General features: G+C 48.2%; 1 protein-coding gene across 6 annotated transcripts in view; it reads left to right on the forward strand.

Moving 5' to 3' along the window:
• The window catches only part of TYMP (thymidine phosphorylase), a 490,120-nt gene that overhangs the window by 336,913 nt on the left and 129,800 nt on the right, over positions 1-23,407 (forward strand). For 4 of the 6 annotated variants that reach the window (XM_069629487.1, XM_069629484.1, XM_069629482.1 and 1 more), the window contains 2 exons: positions 4,385-4,513; positions 21,577-21,779. In XM_069629487.1, the coding sequence (XP_069485588.1) occupies positions 4,385-4,513; positions 21,577-21,779 (332 nt within the window). Of the gene's footprint in view, positions 1-4,384; positions 4,514-21,569; positions 21,780-23,407 lie in introns of all 6 variants that reach the window. The other 2 variants (XM_069629485.1, XM_069629486.1) reach the window with 1 other exon arrangement.

Below are 23,407 nucleotides of genomic sequence, written 5' to 3' on the forward strand. Positions count from 1 at the left end.
CTGAGATAGGACATGCATAACCAAAGAGTGAGCCCGTACGCTCATGTGTGAGATTTGCACTAAAGGACTGAAACTGTGCTCCAGGCTGTGAGCCACATCTACATTTAGTGAGACCTTGATCTGAGGAGTGAGACACCAATGTATCTCTGAAAGACTCAGGAGATCCTCCACTCTGGGCTAGGGTATTAGCATAACTAATTTGCTCAGAAGAAAGAGACCAAAGGAGTTTAATTTATAAACCAAGTATCAAAAGAATTTATTGTGCCTGATACATCATTTACACAAATGATTTAATTGTGAAGAAAACATAATTGAGTCTGCCAGATCGGAAAATAATGTGGTAAACGAAGGCATTACATATACACGCCTCTCTTGCACCGTTTCAGAGGATTTTCTTCATTTTCCCGCCAGTGTGGGGGCACGGACTGGGATATACATACTCGCTACGGACTGGGATATACATACTCGCTGTGCATTCCCGCTCTGCCTGCAAAATCGTTTGGTTTAACGCCAGCATGTCATTTTCATGCTGGCATTAAACCAAACAAGTACAAAATAAATACAATAACATTCAATAAGTAACTTATTTGCTTTGTAACACACCAGGAGGAATTTGATTGTATTCAATGATACCACCAAAAGGAGAAGTTGTTAGTGGTCCGGGAAGCACTCCATTGCTACACTGAGCTTGATTTAATTTGGGCTGTTGGGGAGTGAGCATCTAATTTGGAGGGTTGCTGCAAAGCTAGACTCACCTGCATTTCTGCAGTCAGTCTGATTATGCTTTCTGCCTCTGGAGTGGTAGTTTTTACTGGATACCAAGGTAAAAGCAAACATGATAAATTATTATGTGGCTAGACTGGCCTACATTACTGCGGTCAAGGTTATAACAAACATGATAAGTGATGCTATTTCGCTATACTGGCCTAATTTGCTGCAGCCAGTCTGGTTATGTTTTCTTTCTGTGGCATGGCAGTTTATACTGGACATCAAAAGTAAACTATACAAGATATGCCTCATCATGAGTTGGGCTTTATTCAGGCCTTAAATCCGTTGAGCTGTGTTAGTGTTACCGCCAGAACCCGTGTCATTTATTCTGCTGCATCACGAGAATGCGTGCATGCGCGCACGGCCCTGACAGTAACGCTAATAGTGCCTGATGTACACATCACCTGAAAAAGGCCTTCTGGACGAAAAAAACGCAAAATTAGTGCTACCGCCGTGAGCTGCATCATCACGCAGTATTAGCTCATGCTTTTAGCGTGCGCTAACAGTGCCAGCGGGAAATGCGTCACCGCCGGAACTGGAAATACCATGGTGGCCATTTTGGAAATAACAATCCATCAAAAATCAGAGCCCCTGGCAGCCATGCAGACATTCTGAGTAGAAAATATGTCACAGGAGAGGGCAAGGGGTAAGGCGGCCCAAGATCGCCTCAGGAAACCAAAGTTCATGGGGAGAGAATTGATGTGCCTGGTGGAAGAAGTGGTAGCACATCATGCTCAGCTCTATGGGACCAGCCTCCTCACAACGGCGCAACCGGATCTGGCTGGCAATCAGCCAGAACGTGTCAGCATTCCTCTGTGTCCCCCAGAATGGGGAAGACTGCAGAAAGCGGTGCAACAACCTGCGGGTCAGGGTCCAGTCAATCCTTACGCAGCACCGCACAGACTGCCGGGCCACAGGGTGAGGCTCACCACCACCACTGGACCTGACACAGTGTGCGGAGTGCTGCAGTACGGTCATTGACATGGAGGGGATAGAGGGAGTAGGAGGAGCCGAGGCTGGCGCTGGCAGCCAAGAGGCAGAAGGTGAGTGAACCCCCCCCAATGGAAAAGTGACACCAAATGCCAACCACCTTGTTAGGAAAGATTTCCCTTAGGTGTTATTTTCCCTCCATTTATGGACCCCCCAAAACTTTTTGCTTTTGTTTGGCTAACCTATCCTGACTTTTTCCAGTCGAGAATGGCCTTCAGCTGCACTCCTCTGGGCTTTTGCTCATCTGTTATAGGGAAACTGACACATCCTTCAGTACTGGGAAACTATCTTTCCCTTAATCTTTGACAATTTTGCAATTTCTTGGTAACTGTTTATCTATGTGCCAGGTACCTCACAGTACAGCGCATAGGGATCCTTTTTTATGGCCCTTGCTACCCTCTAAGGATTTTATGGTGATTGTACAAGTGTGCCTAGTGGGAACAACTAGTGGGAACAAATACTCTCGGCACCTCCTGATCACCCTCCAAAAGAGCCTCTTTGGAAGTGTTCCTGGGACATCAGCGAACTAACCAGCTCGAACCCAAGGTTTCGCCAAGATCGCTGCTGTCCAGAGTTGACACTTGAGAGTCAAGGAATTGCCAGCTTGTGGACCTGGGCCCTCTCCCGCCAAATTTCATAGTCTTAGCTCCTCTGGGTCGTGATTTAAGAGTGCTCAACGCCGCAAGCATTTGCTGTCCCTGTGTCGCCCTGCTGTGGTGACGGTTGTTGTAAGAGCCTTGCCTGCCTGCCCCCCCCCCTGTGCCCTGAGACGTGCTGCACTGGAACTGCCCTCTTTTCTTCACTGTTGCGGAGGACCATGGAGTCGCTGGTGGATCCTAGGTAGCAGGCACAGCAGTGGGATATGATGAGGTCAGGGCCACATGTCATCTGCACGTTCATGGAGTGGTAGTGCTTGCAGTTCCTGTATGCCGCCTCATGAGTCTCGGGCGCCACCAATGCCACATGGGTGCAGTTGATGGCTGCTATTACATTGGGCAGTTGCGTGGTGGCATAAAAATGTACCTTCATGTCATTGACCTGGGCCTGGTTGGTGGGCAGTGCAATGTGTTCATTTACATGGTGCAGGAGGGCATCCAGCACCTGGCCCAGGACAACACAGAATGTCGACTGTGCCATCCCATGCATCATGGCCACTGAGTGCTGGAAGCTGCCTCTCCCCAGGAACAGCAGAACTGCCACCAGCTACACCAGTCGGGGCACGGCTGTACGGATGTTAATCCTGCTCCCTATTTGCTCATGTATTGTGGCCAGCAGCTCAGTGATGGTCTCCCTGTCCAGGCGTTACTCAGTTACCAACTGGTGTGGCTGTGAGGGCCCAGGGTGATGGCCTGACCCTGGGGATGGATGCTCGCCTTGCTGGGACTGCTCTCCTCCTCCTCCTCCTCATTCCCCCCCACACCCTGTGCTCCCTTTGCCCTGGTTGTCCTGCATCTGTAGCTCCAGGCGCAGCATGAGCAACTGCATGGCAAAGCTTCCAGCAAAGAATGGCAGCATGGTGTTGGAAAGTGTTTTTGGGGCTCGGGTGGGTCTTATGTAGCCCTCTGGTGTGCATTGTTTGCACCTGTGCCTTGATTCCTGACACCTGGGTTCATTTACCTCCAGCTGGAGGCTGGGGGTGATTCCAGCTGTATTAGCGCCTGTTTTCGGGCTAATACCGCTGGCCATGGAGTTGTGATACATCTGTAATACTGCTGTGTGTTGTCGGCTCTATTAACGCCGGGTGTAATTGGCTGTATTACCGCTGATCCCTTTTGGGTCCGTAATACAATTGCGCAGGGTCCTGATCAGGTGGTGCAGTATTTGCAGTGGTAATACCATTAACGCCGGATTTCAGGGCTACCGCCCAACTCGTGATGAGGCCCAATGTCTGTTATAACATGGCTAGACTGGCCTACATTGGTGAGGATAGGCTCCATATATTACTGTGGCATGGCACTTTTTACTGACAAAGCCAACAGGAGCATGTTCTTACATGGTAATACTGGCATGTATTGGTGCAGCCTGCAAGGACATGTATGTGCATCAGCAGCATGAAAATGTTTCTTGTACTGGCATGTGTTGTGGGCAAAGTCATCATGAAAATGAGTTGGAAAATGCTCCTGTGAACTGTTGGTGACTTGTATCTTTTGGATTTTTTCATGGATTACCCTACACAACCGAATGTAAACTGTGTGGCTTTTGACCCAATTTGTCACATAACGTATGTTGTAAAATGCATCATTTTAACCCATTACTTTTAAAAGGTTCACAGGGCAAGAATGCCAAGAACCCCGGTTCAAGCCCCCTTGATATTCTTGGTCGCTTGCATTTTGGTGGGAAAGATTTACACCCCTTCAATAAAGAATTCACCAGCCACCACTGCTATTGAGTAACAGAAGTTTTAGGCAGCATAAATGGAGCAATATTTGCCAGACACAGAAAGTAATTTGTGTCCAGGCGCAACTCTTGTACAAGGGAGCACTGCTGAGATTGGATCTCAAGATCTCATTTACCAACAGTTTAACGTGTGACAAATTAATGAGATGGATAGTTAAATGGACTGCTTATGCGACTGTAAAGCAAACATCTTGCGAGCAGCGATAATCAGTTTTCATTTTGAACACAGATACACATGGACATCTCAGCGTCCCCGAGCTCCTTCGGAAAAAGCGAGATGGAGGAAGATTGCAAGAGGACGAGCTCCGCTTCTTCATCCGAGCAGTGACTGATGGAAAGGTGCAGGATTGCCAGATTGGTGAGTAGTTTTCTGAAGTAACTGTAATACTGTTTCTGTATCGCAACTGAAGGAGAAATCATTGGACAGATATGATAGGTTATTTATAAAGCGCTTAATACCTAGAGGTTTCTAAGCACGGACCTGGGGATCGAACCTGTGCTGCACCCTGTCGTCTTGCTTCCAAGGCGAGCACATTGCCCCTAAGCTATCCTTCCGAGACTCCCGAGCCTGACCTCAAATTGCACTAACCAGATACAGTTGCTGTCTCAATTGCCCTGTCCAACACTTGGGCCACCCCCTTTTCCCGCCTTCTTTATTTATCTCCCATCGCCATGTAATTTCTCCCAGTTTCTATTTGCACATACCACTTGTACATGCAAGTCCCCCTCCCCATCTTTTATTTTCTTTCTCTGTGTCCTAACAGACACCCAAGCCTGAGATGCCAGCTGTTAGGGGCTCCTGCTCCAAGAGCAGAGTTATTGTAACCCAGAATAACATAGAGACAGACACTGGATTAAGCACAGTAACAGATTTCTTTGGAGATCATGTAAGACAAACTATTACAAAATGAACTCTTTTAACCAGAAGTGGGATGAATAAACGATCGCATATCCTGTTGATTTGTACGGAAGAGCGTTCTTTCATCGACGGGTGTCATTTTGATGAAGTACATTTTACCAAAATAATTAATTAAAATATATAGGGGTGAGGGGGGAGTAGGAAAAGTATATATAAGCGGTGGGGTGGTCGGGAATATGTAAAAAAAACAATAGGGGATGGGGGATTTGGGGGTACCCCCGCCCAAAAAAAATACATCTATTTCGATGAGTTTTTTCAGTAATAAAATACTCTGAAAAAAACCCATCGAAATTACACTTGTCGATGAAATGACAGAACCGATTTGTACATATCATATTAAAATTATGAGTTGGGGTATGTCCACATCACACTTAATAAAATATAATATAACATGTGACAACACATATGGCAGTGAAAAATGCAAGAGGAAACAAGTATGTTAGGTTGGGCATAGATATATTTGATAGTAGTAGGTTAGTGGTCAGGGTGTTCCATAAAACAGGAGCTTCCCTCGAGAGCTTCTGACCTCAGAAAGAAGAAAGCAAAACGTTTGCACAAAGCAAGTAAACAGACTCACGGTTATAGGCAACGCCTTACAGCATTCTATTAAAGCAGCCCAGGTTGCAACAGCGAAGTGAAGGCATGCTCACAGCAGGAAAAATACAGCCCGCTGGGGCAAAAGACCCAAGACACGCTTGCAAGGATAACACGTATTTATTTTTCCAAAATACAAATACATCAGCAAAGAACTCTTCTGCTGCCGAACGTTCTGAGCTCCATAGGGACGTGTAGTAGATTATAAGCACAAAATAACGTAATTAATGACGTAATCATATAAATTACAATTCTACAATCCTAATTGGATGAGCTCTATACTTATAGGGCCTGCTCCATATGGGAGGCCAGGCCATTGGCCCATCTTCATCTGTTCATCTTCGTCCACGTGGGTGCTGCTGGGCACCCACATGGATTAATTGGCTGCTAACATAATGTTTTTTTATCATTGTAACGAGCACCTGGCAGATACAGGGATGGGCTCAGGGGGAGAGCTGCGGTCACACTAACTCATACGCTTCCCTCGTTCCCGGACAAATCAGTAAATCCCAATGTCCTCCACCTTAGTTTTAGGCTATCATTTTGATGCTACCCTGCACCTCGCTGCACAAATCCCTTGACACATTTCTGAAGGCACAATAGCCTTGCCTTCTGATCTTAGTGATCAATCGAGGGGTGTTCAAGTTTTATGGTCAGTGGTCTGGGCTTGGTCGATGTCATGGCATGCAGGGGTCATGGGATGAAAGCATGGCAACGCTGTTTTTCTCGTGTTTGCAATGTTTGGTGCAGGAGGGTTTTGCTATGTGTCCCGTGGGATGGTACTGCCAAGAGGTGCTCTGCTCCCTTCTCATGACCTTGCAGAGTGCATTCTTTCCAGACCGCAAGGATCTGTAACTTTCTTAGAACTATGGAAGATTTTGTGGACTTTGTGAGACTTTGTGAGACCTGGCTGGGGTGCGGTGGGGGTGATGTGAATCTATGTGATCACTACACCGGCCGTAACTGCGCCGACAAATATGTCCGTGCCAATTATGGCATGGAGCAGTGATCGGATAGATCACTTTGCCCGCATCCCCCGGCCCACATTCTCCTTCCTCTTCCCGAACCCCCATCCAACTTACCTATGGAGGCACACTTCTGTGTGTGCCGCCTACACCCTGCTTTCCCTGCAGTGTCAGTTCCTCCCACTAACGTGGGTCAGAGCTGAAGTCGCAGTAACTGTGGGGGCCCAGTCGTAGAGGTAAGATTTTAGTACGATTCCGGTGATGTTCACACTCAGGCACTCAGGCAAGGGGCCAAATATTAAGACACAAAATGTTGTTTGCCACACTTGGGCCTAACTTCTAAAATGGCTGCTGTTCGCCAAGATGGCGTTTACTCCTGTATCTACCATATAGCTTGCATTGCATGCACTGAGGCGACTGCGCACACTCCTGTATGTGTACCCCCCTGCTCCCTGGATGTGCTCTCTTAGCAGTTATTTCTCCTTTGGTAACGCCTGGGAGGGTGTGAAGACCATCTTTCCTTCCCAACGAGGTTTCCGGCTTGAACTGCTCTATGAAGGCCTGAAATAGTCAAAGCAGTTTAAAACAAGCACCATTTTAAGGCTTGTAACATGGACACTGGGGTTAGTTAGTGCGTTCCAGATGAGTCACTTTTCCTCTTTATAAGTTACCTGTACAAATGTTCTAGGAAAATGGTGCCCACCCTTAACTATGAATATACATATGACCTGATTGTGATCCATTGCTGTGGCGGTTTCATGATGCTCTGGTGCTACGAAACAGCACCCTGACAGGGTAACTGGACACCCCCAGTTGACGGAACACTTGGGTCTTTGATATGTAGCCCAACTGACCGGGAATGGCGAACCGAAAAAGGAAAGGAAATGTGAAAGGTGGAAAGAACAGTGCAATATTAATTTCATGCATGCAAACCCACACACTATCCTGTGCATTGTCCACATGCTTGCATCAAGAACCCATTTCAGATCCCCCAGCTTAACCATCGATGTAGCGACTCCTAGGCCCATTTGCACTTTTTGCATAGGTTCCGGAAGTGTGAAAGTGGTCAGCGTCTATGTGGACTCCCAACTCCGGTCCACAGTCTGATATTATTCAATGCCATGAGCAGTTACTTGGGTATGTAGCGACCTAGTCAACCAGTCAAAGCATTTCACAGGTTCTGTATGAAATTAAAATGCCAGTCACATACACCGAATCAACCAATGCTTAATATCAATTTAAGGGCAGGTCATCAATTGGGCAAGGACTTTGGGGGTTCTGGTAGCATGGGGAGTGATGCTGAAAATCGGGGTGTACGCATACGCCATAGAATTTAAACAAAGCATTTGTCCGAGACCCAACTGCTTCGGTTAAATTCATTTTTCACCTGGATGATCGAGACCGTACCAGGTACCCTTAGTATAGACGCATACGCCATAGAGCAGGATGAGCAGAACCCGTCCCAAATCCAAGAAACATTTTCCCAAAGTATACTTGCGTGAATGTAGCCATATGTACATGATGAAACACAAAGGCCATCTGCACTATTCTCAAATTGATCAGCACCTCAAAAAGCAAGATTCCTGTTATCCAATGTGTTTTCATTTGCAGATGACTCCATCTATCTGCAGCTACCATGGCTCAGAACCCCATCAGGAACCCTGGAACGCCACGGGAGACAGTGTTCAATGAGGCACAAATGCCTACCAAGGTGTGCATTCAATGCACATTTGGCGTGATTAAGGGAATGTGCAGGCATCCCTCCCGCCCCCCCCCCCCGCCCCCAGATGGGGAAGGAAGGCATTAATGTACAAGCAAGAGAAAGTGGGAAAGATCATCCTCAATTGGGTAAAGCTGCACAACATGTGCATCTGGAGGAATTTTCCCATGCCTCCTGAGGATGATCATCGTGATGCACTGGACCACATGCCACCAAAGCATGGGCATGGGCACGCGTAAGGACAGAAAGGACGGCTAACCCATCAAGAACTAATACAGATATTTTCTGAAAACAGCTAGGCACTGTGGCAATGACCTGTGATTGACCCTCTTTGTTGCTAGTAGGGCAGTCCTAAAGGCCAGGTACTAACCCGAGCTATGGGATGTTGGACCTGAAGGAGGTAAACCTTTAAGAGGAGTCTATTGGGCACTTCATGGCCTTGTGGGGGGGTGTCCTTCAAGAGGGAGGAACCTATGTTGCCCAATAACAAAGGGACTGCTTGCCCTTTGAAGGAATCCCAGCTGCAGCTCTCAGGAATAAATACACATTGAAGGGACTCAGCCTTGCTTGCAGTGACCTTCTATGATAGTGCAATTGATAGATTGGTGCCTCTGGAGGAGCTGCCAGAGTCATCTGAGTTTCTAAGTGAAAATTTTGATACTTTTGTTTCTTTGACAAAACCTCTGAGGGAGGTGTGTGGGACTCACACAAATACAATGTATCTCTAGTAGTGTACCCTTACTGGAACTAACACCCCAGCGGATATGAAAAGGCATGTTCTTCGGCAACAACAGCGCTAATACACACAAGGGCTTTCCTGATTCTCCTCTGAATGTATTAACTCTTGGTGGACACACTTGGGAAACAGTGGAATAGGAATTCGAGCAGATGCTATATGAATACAATCCTCTCATGGCTATGGGCCTTATGAAATTCAAGAGGGCGGCAGGCCCGGATGTAATCTCCCTCCTGGACCCTCACAAAGCACATGACCCTGGGCATATGGGACAATCATAAACCAGGCCCACCCACTCTGCCTATTATCAGAAAGTTTCCCTGACATGCACTTTAGGGAAGGAGGCCCAGGCAATGTAACCAGGCCTAGCCAGTCTCTCAGGGTGGTGAGTTCAAGGAGGAGCTGCAGAGCATAGTTTGGAGAAGAAGGGAGTGCTAGAAGAGTACCACAATAACCACAATGTTGCTGTTTACTAGCTTTTTGTTTTCTCGGTTTCCTTAAAACTTTGACAGGAATATTTTCGATGTCAGCATACGTCCCACCTACCTTTATACACTTACCTCCTTTATCCTACTCTCCGTTCCTCCTCCTATTTGTCTTGGGCTCTGGCACACTGGTTCCATTGTGTGTAAAACTGAATTTGTTCTGGATTAGTATTTTTTCATTTAACTTTGATTTTTTTGTGTGCCACTGATATCTGGATTCGTCGATTTCACACCGCCACTCAAGCCTCTTGGGTTGGCCTGCTAGTTCATCCGTGTTTGGCCACTGCCCTCTCCCCTCCTTCTCTTATTTTGAATTACACTTTCTTTTCTCGAGGCCCCTCCTCCGCTTGGCTTCCTGGTTATCGATCGTCCTCCCGGCTCTCTGGGGCCCTTCTATGATGACTTTGATTCTTTACTGCTTATTGTCTCTACTCTTGCCACAACACTCGTTGTTCTTGGGGATTTTAATATTCATGTTCCCCGCTCGGATCCTTCCTCCTGTCCTCTGATTTTTGTTTCTCTGGCCTATAGTCTTAAATTGCTTCCTTCCCGGCCACTCACATTAAAGGTGGCGTTTGACACCTGATTTTTTACTTCCATTGGGTACACTGTCACTGACTCAATTCAGGAGACAGCAGGTTGAGGTAGACAATTGGAGGCTGAGGAGAGAGAGGTTGGCTTGGGGGAGAACTTCATCAGAGAGAAGGAATTGTTAGGATAGGCTTAATATTTAAGTTGCCAAAGTAGCAACCTAGGAGGCGAGACCCATGAAAAACTTGCACAAGGAGGGGTACCCCGAGAAAGATGGTTCCTGAGCAGAAAGGTGGTGCTGTATGCCAAAAGCAGCCACTAGGATGCAGAGAGTAGAAAGGCAAATCAGCTACAGTGGGAGGTAGTGAGAACAGGCCTGAGGCGAAGGGTGAAGCTCAGGCCCTACCCATTGTAGTTGCCTTTGGAACATATCTCCAAGAGCACAGAGGAGGCTTGGTACCTGATAATCACCCCCCCCCCCCCACGGGCCCAGGGTACAACCCACCCTAATATGGTACCTGTGGGGGGCTCATAGTGAGAACCATCACCCTGCACTGATGTGTACTCTGGAGCGCCAGACACACGGAAGTTGATTCCTCAAACCCTTGCAGCCTACATAGTGTAGGCCAAGAAAAGCGTGTCGCACGGGAGCTTCAACAAGGCTCACGGCAGGCTGGCCAAGCACGTTATTGAGGAGACATGGTTTGGACTGGGTTCAGAGGTCCTGGAGACCAAAGAAAGTGAGAGAGAGAAAGAGAGAGAGACTGTTGGACTTTGTAAGTCATTTATTTCTATTTTGTATATTCATTAAAGGTGGTCCTCCAACTTTATGCTGGGGAAATTGTCCACATAGAAACAGCTGGAAAAGAAAACACAACATGACTGTGATATTATCTCACTAGTTGAATTCACTATTTGTATAATATATAAATATTAAAAACTATTCTGGGCAAAAGATATATTCTTCTTCAGAATTAATATTCCAATTAACACCTCTTGTCAGCATTACTTTTCCACATATGAGAGTTTTCAATATTCATATCAGAAACGTACAATATATTTCCGTAAATTTTCCCAAACACCACTGGCAAGTACTGACATCAGAGAAAAATGTTACACTATAAATTTCGCTTGATTTTCTCTATCATCAAGTGTTGGCATCAGAGAAAAACATACATAGAATTTGCATATAACTTTCTCATCCCCAGGACAATTCTCCAAATGTAGTGTAGTGTTGGTTTCTGATTTAGACATGTGTATAAAATGCAGGGTTTAATGTTGGACTACTTTCTCTACAAGCTTTAATTTTGAATGGAAGCTTTTATTTTAGGAGTGCACGAAATATATGTTCATTTAAAGTGTCATTTCTACTGGATACTTGAACCCTGCTTAATACATAGCCCTGTCTTTTCTGTATGTTGGGCAAATTAACCTCCTTCCTACTTCACTTTAAGGAAATAGCTTTACTAGGTATTTCTCATTGTATGTAAACTATGTTTTCCACAGGTCAGGAAGATAAACAACTCTTTCAAATCTTCCAAATGTTGCACACCATCTCACAAATCTGGGCAAAAACGATCCCTGTCAAAACTGAGCAACCAGTTTATTTGGAGACAGTCAGAGAATATTATTTACCCTGCACAATCATGAATTCTGGGGCACACTATTTTAAATAAACTTCCACAAAGTTTCCCTAGTAGCTCAATCCCCATTTGTTGGCCTAGCTGGTAAAGGAATCCTCTAAACGACTTTCAAATCCTATCAGGGGCCCTATCTATTTCCTGGGACACATATCTAAATACACAGGGATTGTAATACTTACTTTTGGATTGTCTTTTAAAGGCACTGGACAAGGAGGGACATCAACAGCTTTGGGTAGTTCAGCCAGTCTGTCCCCTGCTTTCAAAATCCCTCTAAGACAATCTGGTTCTGTCTTTTGCAAGATTTCTCCACCAGACCTTATAAAGGGTTGATTCCCATTAGCTACATCCAAGGTGGAAACCCACTCAGCAATTATCCTATCGGACAGCTCCCTTCTTCTGCAGATTTACCAAGCATTCTCTCTATTTTCTGTCTGCTTGTCCTGAAAAAAACTGACAAACTCCCGTCATCCAGTATCATTTGATACATTTCCTCACTAGATGGGGCCAATCATTGGTTCTCTTCAGAGGACTTAATGCACCTTAATTTGATCAGGTTTACACACAAACACTTTGAGCCTAATTCAGTGGTGAGCTTGATCAATATAAAAACATAATAATAATAATAATAATAATAATAATAATAATAATAATAATAATAAAATTAACACTCCCAATTATCCTCCCTTTTATCTTGATTGGTCCAATGTATTTTGCCATGTGACAATGGGAGTTTTTTCTCCTCCTGTCTAGAGTTCTGATCATATTTGTATTCAAATGCATGCCCTCCCATCCACAACACCTGCTTATTTTGTAATTGGAGGTCTGCAAGGTGCCCCATCCTCTCCTGATGTTGCCCATTCTGAGGAGTCTTTCTGAGATGGCAAACTATGTGTTTCATGCAGCTCTTCTGGGGAGTAGACAGGCAAGGGGGTGTCTCCTAGTAATATCATCCCCATGCTTCCATTCGAAGCATGTGCAGTGTCATCATCTGTATCAGAATTGGCGTCCTGATGTTGGTACCACTCCAGAACACATGTGACAGAGCAGGAGGGAGGAGAGTCCACAAGAGGTACATGGCCTAGAGAGGGGAGAGATGAAGGCAAGGTGGCCCCAGAGCCACCACAGACAGTTGTTATCGGAATTACAGTGGTGACTGGTGCAGGCCCACTGACAATAGTGGTTTGGGGCTCTTCACTAGGTGAGAGGTGAGGCAGCAGTCTGACTGGTGGCAGTGGTGGTGCAAGGCTCTCCCCCAGGTGGGGGAGTAGACTGACTGGCAGCAGTGGTGGTGGCAAGAAGATCTTTCCCAGGTGAGACAGCATGGGACTGGCTGTGGTGGTGGCTGTCTCCAATGTTTGCTTGGATGTGGCAATGAGGCTGGATATGGCGGCAGCTCCTGGTGGCATCTGTTGTCCTTGCTACGGTCTTGCAGTCGGAGTAAGCATTACAGGGCCCAGGGATAAATGAAGAGGTGATTGTAGTTATGGTGGTTGGGGCAGAGGTGCTGGCCTCAACTTGGGGCTATGCAGCTGATCTGCCCCTGGAATCTTCTCCCTGACTGCCTTGGAGAAATTACCTGTATTTGGTCGCCATCGTGGCATGTGCATGATTTGCAGGACACCCATGCAATGTTGAGGCAGCTGGATACATCTCCGGATGTGGGGGCTATGCCTTTGACACATGTTATTTGATGACTTTACAAGATGTGTGACATGTCTGTTGTGAGGTGCATGTTTGATTCAAGTAATGGTAATTGTTGAAGGAGTTGCTATGGTGTGCTCACTAGATACAGGATGCATGTGGGCCCCATCTGGCCTTATGTTGTTTAGGATTGTCCATCCAGAAAAATACAGCTTAGACCAGTTTGTTTGTCTGACGCCCTGGGTGGACTGTCATCTGTGATGTATCTCCTTTCACTGAACATCTTTCTTAGTGTGGCCCTTATTTGTGCCTGGTGCTTGAGTAAGGAAATGTGTGGGAGCTTATGACATGTGAAGTTTAGCCTGCGCAGCAAAACTTCACAGCTGGAGGAATATTAGGGTGGGTGAACATTGGTTTAGTGGCTCACTAGATCTCAAGATTTCATGATGTTAAATATATGTGGATGCTTTCAATTGTTGAATGGGATCACATTCATCTCAATCTGGTGTCATTTCCTGGTATTCACCTGCATGAATCCTCATCTCTATTGCCGTGGTATTGCTGGTGTTAATTCAAAAGCCTTGCTTGCAATAGTGTCAGCTGTGTGCCGGCCTGCTGATGGCTTCGCACCTATTTTCTGCATTCACATACCCCAGCGCCCATTGTTGTCATGTTTAAGCATCTGCCCCTGTTTGGCTACCTGCCCCCACCTCTGCTTCTCCAAGTATGTCAGTTCTTGCCATGTGGAGTATGCTGGTCACTTTCCCCCTGGGGCGTGAGATGTAGCCGCTCCACACTGTCTCCTGCTGGGGCAGCATTCTTTTGGCAGTAAGTGGTGAGGAAACTGCGTACATGTGCTTTGAGGTCTTCCATCTCTTCCTGCATTGGTCAATGTCATACTGCACTGTGCCCACTGCCAATATCTTATCCATTCCATAGCCGGCCAAATAACAGCTCTTCAGCAACAGCCACCACGTTGGTCTGCATGTGTAGCACTCCCACACCGAATTTGAGTCTGCACACCCTATTTTTAGCACATTCGACTCCCCCTTATCTCCTGGCATTTTTCACACGAGTCCCTTGTCTCCTGGCATTTTTCACATAAGGCTCTTGTCTCCTGGCATTTTTCACATGAGTCCCTTATCTCCTGGCATTTTTCAGATGAGGCCCTTGTCTCCTGGCATTCTTCACAGCGTTTGTCTCCTGTCATTTTTCTCGAGGCCCTGGTCTCCTGGCATTTTTCACATGCGGTCCTTGTCTCCTGGCATTTTTCACATGAGTCCCTTGTCTCCTGGCATTTTTCACACGAGTCCCTTGTCTCCTGCCATTTTTCACGAGTTCCTTGTCTCCTAGCATTTTTCACATGAGGCCCTTGTCTCCTGGCATTTTTCACATGAGGCTCAGATGGCAATCGGAAATAGTGTATTCTGAATGGATTGTAATTTTCAAAATTGCTGCCTCTTTGCTTCCCATTCCCACAATCACTCTATTCCTGTATGGTGGTATATCAAGCATTCCGCCACTTTTTGGCAGAACTACTGTCATGATAAATCTGCCTAAATGGTAGTTGGTATCAGTAACGCTGCCAAAAATCGGTGAATTTGTTGTGCGGTATGGACTTGGAGGTAATTCTACCTGTCAGATTTAACAATCTGTCAGTGCCCTGCAGTCATACTGTGTAGGTAATTCCTCCGAGCGCTATGACAGTAATTCCGTCAAATGGAATTATCGCCAGTTTTCCTGCCAAAATTGTAATCCAGCCCTACATTTGTTACTGTTACAAAGCGGCGTTTATAGCAGTTTTGCAGAAGATGGTGCCAGACTACAAACTTGTTTGAGTGTGAGAAAGGATTCATCTCAGAGCTGCGGCGTTGCGCAGAGTCTAACGTTTCTGCGTGCGTGCGTGCGTGCGTGCGTGCGGCAGTTGGATTCAATCAATTGGAGGTTTGGGGTTCTGTGGGAGGGGCGAAGGCTGCTCCAGGCGAGGATTCCCTGCTACAGACGGCATGTGCACACCACTCCCTTGGTGAGGGATGACTGGCTCTGCTTAGCAGTAATGTTGAGGCTGCTGTACCATCTGCAGCACACGTCAGAATGCCAGGCATGCACAAGCTATGAGTGATGACAACGAGCACCTATACTGAACTCAGTGAAAGAGAGGGAGAGAGTGAGAGAGAGAGAGAGAGACATTGAGCGACATTACTGTGAGAGAGTGGAGAGTGGAGAATTGTTCTCCCATTTAGAAGAGTGCGTCTATATTGGGGTTAGAAGCTCTCCCATAGTACGCAGAATACTAGCAGCGCAGCCTCCCCCAGAATGGAGACAGATTTCTGGGAAACAGAAATAGAGACAGGGCCAGGTACACAATGTTAAAGGGGGGGGCTGCCCAGGGCCCCCACCGGCACACACACGCACGCCAGCACACGCGCGCAAGGAACCACGCAGGATGCGTGTGTTCTGCTCGGGTCCCCGGCTCGAACTGCCGGGTGACCATCTTTATTTCACACAGCGCATGCGCGAACCTCGTTGCCACTCGCGCATGCGTATAACCAGCGTAGGCACTACGGAACATCCCTCCTTTTTCCCCAAACAATAAACCATTTTAAATAATGCACTCAACAGTAACAATCGAAACTTAAACTGAGAGTCTTCCACCAGTTACGAGGCAGAGTCCATAATAAAGTCTTGGAAGCGCTGCGGCGGCTTGCGCCCCGTCCGGCTCAGGTACGGATGCGGGCGCCTCTGGTGACCCTGGAGCCTCTGGCGGTCCATCGTCTCTCGGTGTCGCTCCTGCGTCTTCCTCTGGTCTATGCATGTCGTTCTCTGCTGGGTTCGGCGCCACCTCTATGCGCTTGAAGAACGACGCATTCCTGTGACTGTCCCTCGGGCATTGGCCGCTGTGACCATGGATCCCTTGACGTGGGTCACCCCCAGCGGCTGCGCCTCGCAAGGTAACAACAACTTCCCTTCCGGTCTTCGATTACGCACCAGCACGGTGTCCCCCACTGCAATCACCTTCTCCGGTAGTCTTCGCCAGACAGTCTCTCGCTCGTTCTGGGTGGCCCTCTCTACTCGCACCCGGTTGTTATCAATCTCTCCCGGATGTCGACCTTCCACTTCGGGTAACAGTCCTTGTGGAGGCCGCTTGAAAAGGGTTTCCGCCGGCGCGACCTCAGTGGGCTGATGCAGGGTCTTGCGGTATTCGCACAGGAAGTCGAACAGGTTGCGCCGGAGTACCTCCCCTCCATTCAGCGATATGCAGAAACCTTTTTGAGCGTTCGCATGAAGCGTTCTACCTCCCCATTTGCTCTGGGCCAGAGCGGGGTGACTTTCCGATGCTTTATCCCCCCTCTCCTCACAGTACTGAGCAAACTGTTGCCCCTGGAACGGCACTCCGTTGTCTGAGCATATCTCCAGGGGAAATCCATGGGTGGCAAACATCTTTTCCATGGCCAGGATGGTGTGGTCACTGGCCATGGACTCAACTAGGTCCACCTCGGGATAGCTAGACCATTGGTCTGTCACTGCCAAAAAGTACATTCCCCAGCCCGTGGACCCAAAGTCAGCATGCACTGTCCCCCACGGGCGTTCACTCCTCTCCATGGCCTGAATGGGTGGCCCTCTTTCCACTGGACTCGCTGCTTGGCAGGGGATGCAAGCCCTCACATACTTGTCAACCCTGCTCTCCAGGTCCGGGAACCAAACTTTGAACCGTAGACGTGCCATCGTCTTCGCTGTCCCCTGGTGCCCTTTGTGGGCGAGCTGCAGCACTCTGCCCACCAGTGTCCGATCACGATTTGGTGGCCCCTCAGCAGGAGACCGTCCACTGCGACCGACAGCTCGTGACATGTCCTTCAGAGAGCCTGAAGGTCCTTTTGTGCGCCGTCGTCCCGGGCATTGTTCGCGAGGACTTCGCGCCATTCCCCGCTGGCCACAGCCTCTTTTATTCTCAGGAATACCTCGTCAGCATTTGATTTGTCCGCAATCTCCTGGCGCACCAGGGGGACAGGCAGCGCCGATTCCACCACAAGGTGCACAGCTTCCCTGCAGTCTGCCACCTCCTCCGAGTCCCTGGGCCGCCCAGATCCCGGATGTCGGGACCGATAGTCCGCTGGGTTGTGTGTGCCAGGCCGATACAGCCACTTGACCCCGTACTCCATGAGCGAGAGCATCTATCTCTCAATACGAGGCGGTGGCTTGGACGATGCCCCGACATGATCTGGATCAGGGGCTTGTGATACGTCACAACAACTACACGCTTCCCCAGGATGTAAATCCGAAAATGCTTGCAGCCCCATAAGATGGCCAAGGCTTCATGCTCAATTTGGGAATAGCGTTTCTCAGTTTCGGTGAGAGCCTTGCTAGCGTAAGCAATGGGCTGCATGGTCCCCTGCGGATCCGCATGCATTAGGACTGCTCCCAGCCCTACCGGGCTTGCGTCAACCATGATCTCTGATTCACGGTCAGGATTGAAGTAGGCCATAGTCTCTTGCCCCGACAGGGCGTTCTTGATGGCAGTGAACGCCCTCTGTTCCTTCCCGGTCCAGCTCCAGGCCACGTCATTTCTAGTGAGTGCCCGCAAGGGTTCCGACAGGGAGTCCAAGTCGCGAATAAATCATCCACAGTAATTGACCATCCCCAAGAAACTCCTTATTTCCGCGGGGGACCCCGGTGGGGCGGCCTCCTGAATGTCCTTCTCCGGATCCGGGGAGATGCCCCCGGCGTGAAACACGAACCCAAAGAATTCCAGCCGCTCCTTCAAAAACTCACATTTTTGTCTGTGCAGGGTCAGTCCTAGGCTGCAGAGTCTTTCCAGGGTGTTCTCCAAGCGCTTCAGGTGTTCCGCCTCTGACCTTGCAAACACCAGAATGTCGTCCAACATGTTTATTACCCCTTTCAGTCCCGACAGAGCCCCTCGACGAGACACCGAAGTTGAGCCTCTTAAACTGGTATAACCCCTTGTGAGTCGTAAAGGTGGTAATGTATCTTGACTCGGGGTGAAGCTCCAGCTGATGGTAGCCCGACCTCAGATCCAGTTTAGAGAAGACTCTCGCCCCTTGTAGCTCACCAACAATGTCATCTAGGGTGGGCATGAGGTGACATTCCCTTTTGATCGCCATGTTTGGCAACCTCATGTCCATGAAGATGCGAACTGCCCCTGGTTGTTTAGGTTTTGGGGCCACCACAATCGGGGAGACCCAGGGTGTAGGGCCTTCCACCCTCTCGATAATGGCCAATACGACCAGTGTTTGTAACTCCTTCTCCACCTGTGCCCGCAGGTGGAACGGGATGCGGCGATGCTTGAGTGCCGTTGGTCTCACCGATCCATCGATGTGGAGCCGTATGGGGTCAGCCTTCAACTTCCCTATCCCTTGGAAGATCATGTCAAAACGTTGGAGCAGGCATTCCAGGTCGGTGTGATATACAGCGAACGTGAAGTGCACCATGTTCAGCGCTTCGGAGGCAGCACAATTTAGGAGGGAGTGTGGGCTCACGCTTGTGATGAAGAATCTTGCTTTTATCTTGCTCATTCCATGAGACACAGGTGCCACAAACACCCCTCGGATGGGGTGTGGCGTGTCTCCCCCGAAAGCATATATCCGCGCCTTAGATTGTGTCAATTCGGGAGGGCCTGGGAGTGCTTCATAATGTTCAGTCGCTAGCACGCAGATCGAGGCCCCCGTATCTATGAGGACCGGGGTGGGAACTTCTCCGATGTTTACCAGGCATGTCGGTTGTCGGCTTCCTCCAGGGCCTATGGCAATGCTTGAAATAAAGAAGATTTCTTCCTCTTCCTCCTCCTCTTCTGCGATATTCTGGTCCTGCAGGCCTTGCTCGACAGCTGACACGCCCCTCACCCTCCGGGCATTGCTTCCCCCAACTCTTGCTGGTCCTCTCGGGGCTGCTACCGGTGTGGTTGTCCTACACACCCTCGCGTAATGTCCTGGTGCTACACTGGCCGCAGACCCTCGACTTTGCTGGGCACTCCCCCACGTGTGGCAGGTCATACCCGCAGTAGGGGCACGACTGAGCAGCACCAGGTGCTGGAAGGCTATCTCCTCTTTTAGGTGTCCATCTTGCCCTCCCTGGAGCAGAGCGTCCAATGGCAAATGCCTCTTCGCCCTTGCCAGAGTGCGTGGCTGCATCCATCTTCGCCCCCCTGACCTCCACCAGCTTGTAAGCTCTCCCCGTGTCCAGGATTTTCTGTAGAGTCAGACCAGGCTCTCTCAGTACTTGCCTCCTTAGCTTCCCTGAACTGCACCCTTGCAGTAGCTGGTTTCGGACCATCTCCTCCTCATTCACCCACCTGCAGGAGGTTGCCAGATGTGTCAGCCGCGCACAGAACTGGTCCAGCGATTCCTCTTCTTGCTGCCTTTCCGCGCACATGACAAATCTGTCAAAATCCACTTTGGCAATGGGCAGAAAATGATCTCGTAGGGCCTGCTTCACAGCGTCATGCGTGACCACCGGGATAAAGAGAGAGTCATAGATTCTGTGCACCTCCGTGCCTGCGGAGAACACCATGATGGCAATTTTGGCGTCATCCTCCTCCCCAGAGGCTCTCAAGAACATTTCTATTTTCTTGACCCACAGGAGCCATTTCGGCCCCAACTTGGATGGTGGACCCGTGGTGTCAAACTCGGGCATGGGGGCCAGTGTGCTGTGCATCTTGCGTGGGATGGGCGCAACGGCACCTTCCACCTCTCCTTCCTCGCCCATGCTGATGATCAGGCAGATTACTCACAGGTTGATGGTACTTGAAAGTATAGGTGTGATCCAGGCACCAGAGGAGATGATGTTGCTCCAAACACCAGCGACTGCACCTGGGAGGCCTGTAGATGCCAATCCTGGCAAGTCCTTTTCACCCTTGTAGATCTTCTTTTCTTTTTTTTTTCAAGCCACAGCCCTGCAGTGAGCTAGGGCTGTGGGAGGGTCCAAAAATTGTTTATGATGCAATGGGGATCGCAGCCGGCGCACGAGCACCCTCCTGGGCCGCAACCTCTGCAATCCTTAATCATACAAAATGGCCACCGGCCATACGCGCGAGTTTGAATATACACAGAGCATCAATTCCGACTCTGATGCTGTCGGAACGGGGATGGAATGCTCCTGAGCCTCCTCGTCGCCAGTGTTAGATGGTGGGGGCTGCCCAGGGTCCCCACCGGCACTCACACGCACGCCAGCACACGCGCGCAAGGAACCACGCAGGACGCGTGTGTTCTGCTCGGGTCCCCAGCTCGAATTGCCGGGTGACCGTCTTTATTTCACACAGCGCATGCGCGAGCCTCGTTGCCACTCGCGCATGCGTATAACCAGCGTAGGCACTATGCAACACACAAGAAAGTAAAACAAAAAACTAAAAGTATGCTCTCTATACGAAAGGGTCTGGGGAGACCAGAAGATTCAGAAATGGGGAGACGATTTTGAACCAACTGTGAAGGTGAAATGGCTGCACATTTTCTGAAGAATAAAGCGCACTTACATTGTTTTTGATGCAAACCTAGCCAACTGGTAAAAGAGTTTCAAACCACCACCAATTCGTTGTCAGTGAAATTACATTGAATGAAACATATGTTGTACGTTCTTCCAAGGAAACAGCCCATATTTATCCAAATTGTTCAAAAACAAATGTATTGAGATTTCAAAGTCCGCCTTGTGGTCAAAATTAGTAGACGTCACAAAATGAATACACCTCCCTGTACAAACCCGACACCAGTGCACTGCCACCATCTTTTTTTCTCCCTGGTAGTATTAGTTTTCCTGTGGTTCGTCAAGTACTTGAAATGTATATATTGAAAGAAAAGGACATTATTTAACTTGTGTTTTGTATAAGATAGGTAATTGATTGTTTTGATTGCTTAAACAAGTTTGTATGCTTCATTTATGTATTTATGAAAGATGAACTTGTCAATTGTGAAAGGTTTTTTTTATAACCATATACAATAAAAAAAATATAAAATACCACAAGAAGACCCACTAGAAAAATAAAACAAATACAGCACGTACCATGTCCTTCTTATGAAATGCATGGTCCTTGGTGTGGAATTTATTTCTGACAATTGCTTTCTAGTTTGGCGGCGTGTGGTGGGGAGGCTATAAGCCATATCAAAACATGTTTGGGAGCTCTCACTTGTGTTTCTTCCTTCTGGTATGATCATTTGAATCCCTTTGTCTCCGAGCTCCCAGGTGCCTTCCTGATGGCGGTCAGGCTGCGTGGGATGGAGCCAGATGAGACCCTGTTGCTGACCCGAGAGATGATGTCTTCTGGGAAGATTCTGGCTTGGCCTGAAGCGTGGCGTGGACTAGTAGTTGACAAACACTCCACAGGGGGTGTAGGGGACAAGGTCAGCCTCCCCCTCACCCCTGCTTTGGCGGTGTGTGGGTGCAAGGTATGTTTTTAGTGATTAACAGTCCATGAAACTGTGAAGAGTTGTCACTGATTACCCTAACAGGTATGCATTCCAAACTTAAGTCAACAGGGGTACTCTTGCAATCGAAGCATGTGAACTGTGCTTTTATTTACATTGCCTCCACTGTTGGTCGGGGGGTCTGACACCTGGACATATTCATGAGCTCTTCTGTGCCGGAACACAGTGAAAGAACCCTCTGGATCCATGAGCACACTTTTTAGAGTTCATCATAGATGCACCTGCAGCCCCACGTGGGTACTTTTTTAAGTGCTGTCCTGCTGCCATATTTAAAGAGCAAGTGCCAGAAAGCTACAACTTCAAAAGCTAGACCCTTAGCAATAGGTTGGTCAAGCAACAACAAGGAAGAAAAATTTATACAATTTTCCCTGGCAATTCATATTAGAATTCATTAAGACATACTATGATGATTATGTCATTCGAGACGGGCTGTACTTTCCGACTTGTAATGGCTTACTACTATCTCAAGGTAATGGGCAGAGTGAAGCATGGGTATTACCAGGGCTGGCGGGCCATTGCCAGATGCCATAGCTTGATTAGAAGGGCAAAATCATCACTAGCCCCCATCATAGGGGCTTAATGGGTGACACAAATTGGAGAGAGGACAAAAAGTAAAGTGAAGGAGTATGCGAGTCAAACTTTTGCAGCGGCTGCCGCAGAGGATGTGTGATACGTAATGGCACACACATGAACCTGGTGGTGCTTCAGTGGAAGGGGCTAGATCTCGAGCAAACCAGGAGCCCAGCCTTGGAGAAGTTGTACCAGGAATCATGGCCGGAGTGGGGCAGCTGAGCAAAGCCTTCATTTGAGTCTGCTAGTACACACAAAGTTCCATAGTGATACACTATTGTTGGATTCAACCGCCATTAGAAATCAAACATAAGAGTAGAACCTGACCATGCAGTATGTGCAGATGTTCTTTTGAAGAGAAGATTACCTGTACTTGGTTTTTACTTGATAAATGGAGGCACTCTTCGTGTCTTCTGATGACAGTTTGGTGCCCTGAAGATGGACTGTCGTCCGAAATGCATTGGCCAATCACTGTCAGCATTGCTAATTATCGAAGACATGTGAAGATTTCAATAAAAATAATTGGCGGAGAGCGGAACAGAAAGTGGTCTGCCGTGGAGCCTGGATTTGCCTGGAGTCTTTCTGCTGTGTCAACTGGTGCAGGCGGAGCTTTCGACCTTGCAACAATGAACTCCTTCAAAACCCCTTTATTCACATGAATCGGGGCACGGACAGCGGAGCAGAGAGTTGTCTACTGTGGTCCGCTGAGGCTCTGTGAGCGAACGGCAGAATTGGTGATTATTCAGTGCAACTGGTGCAGAGCATTATCTTTTCAGCCTGTTCAGCCTATCCACCAGCTCGGTGAGTGGCCCTGCAAAATCTGTGATCACTCTGATCACACTGTTTATATTACTGCAAAAGCTCCTAACTTTTCCTAATGTTTGCAATGACTTGCGTAAATGACTACTTATTTGCTCAGGAGCGGTGACAAGTTCTGCCAAAATACTTATCCGGCATGTAACGGTGGGAACGCTGCCTGCGTAGCCTTGAAAAGCAAAAGTATGGCTTTGTCGCTTACC

Source organism: Ambystoma mexicanum, chromosome 12 (genome assembly GCF_040938575.1).
Source record: "Ambystoma mexicanum isolate Mex_15411 chromosome 12, UKY_AmexF1_1, whole genome shotgun sequence".
Taxonomy (NCBI): Eukaryota; Metazoa; Chordata; class Amphibia; order Caudata; family Ambystomatidae; genus Ambystoma; species Ambystoma mexicanum.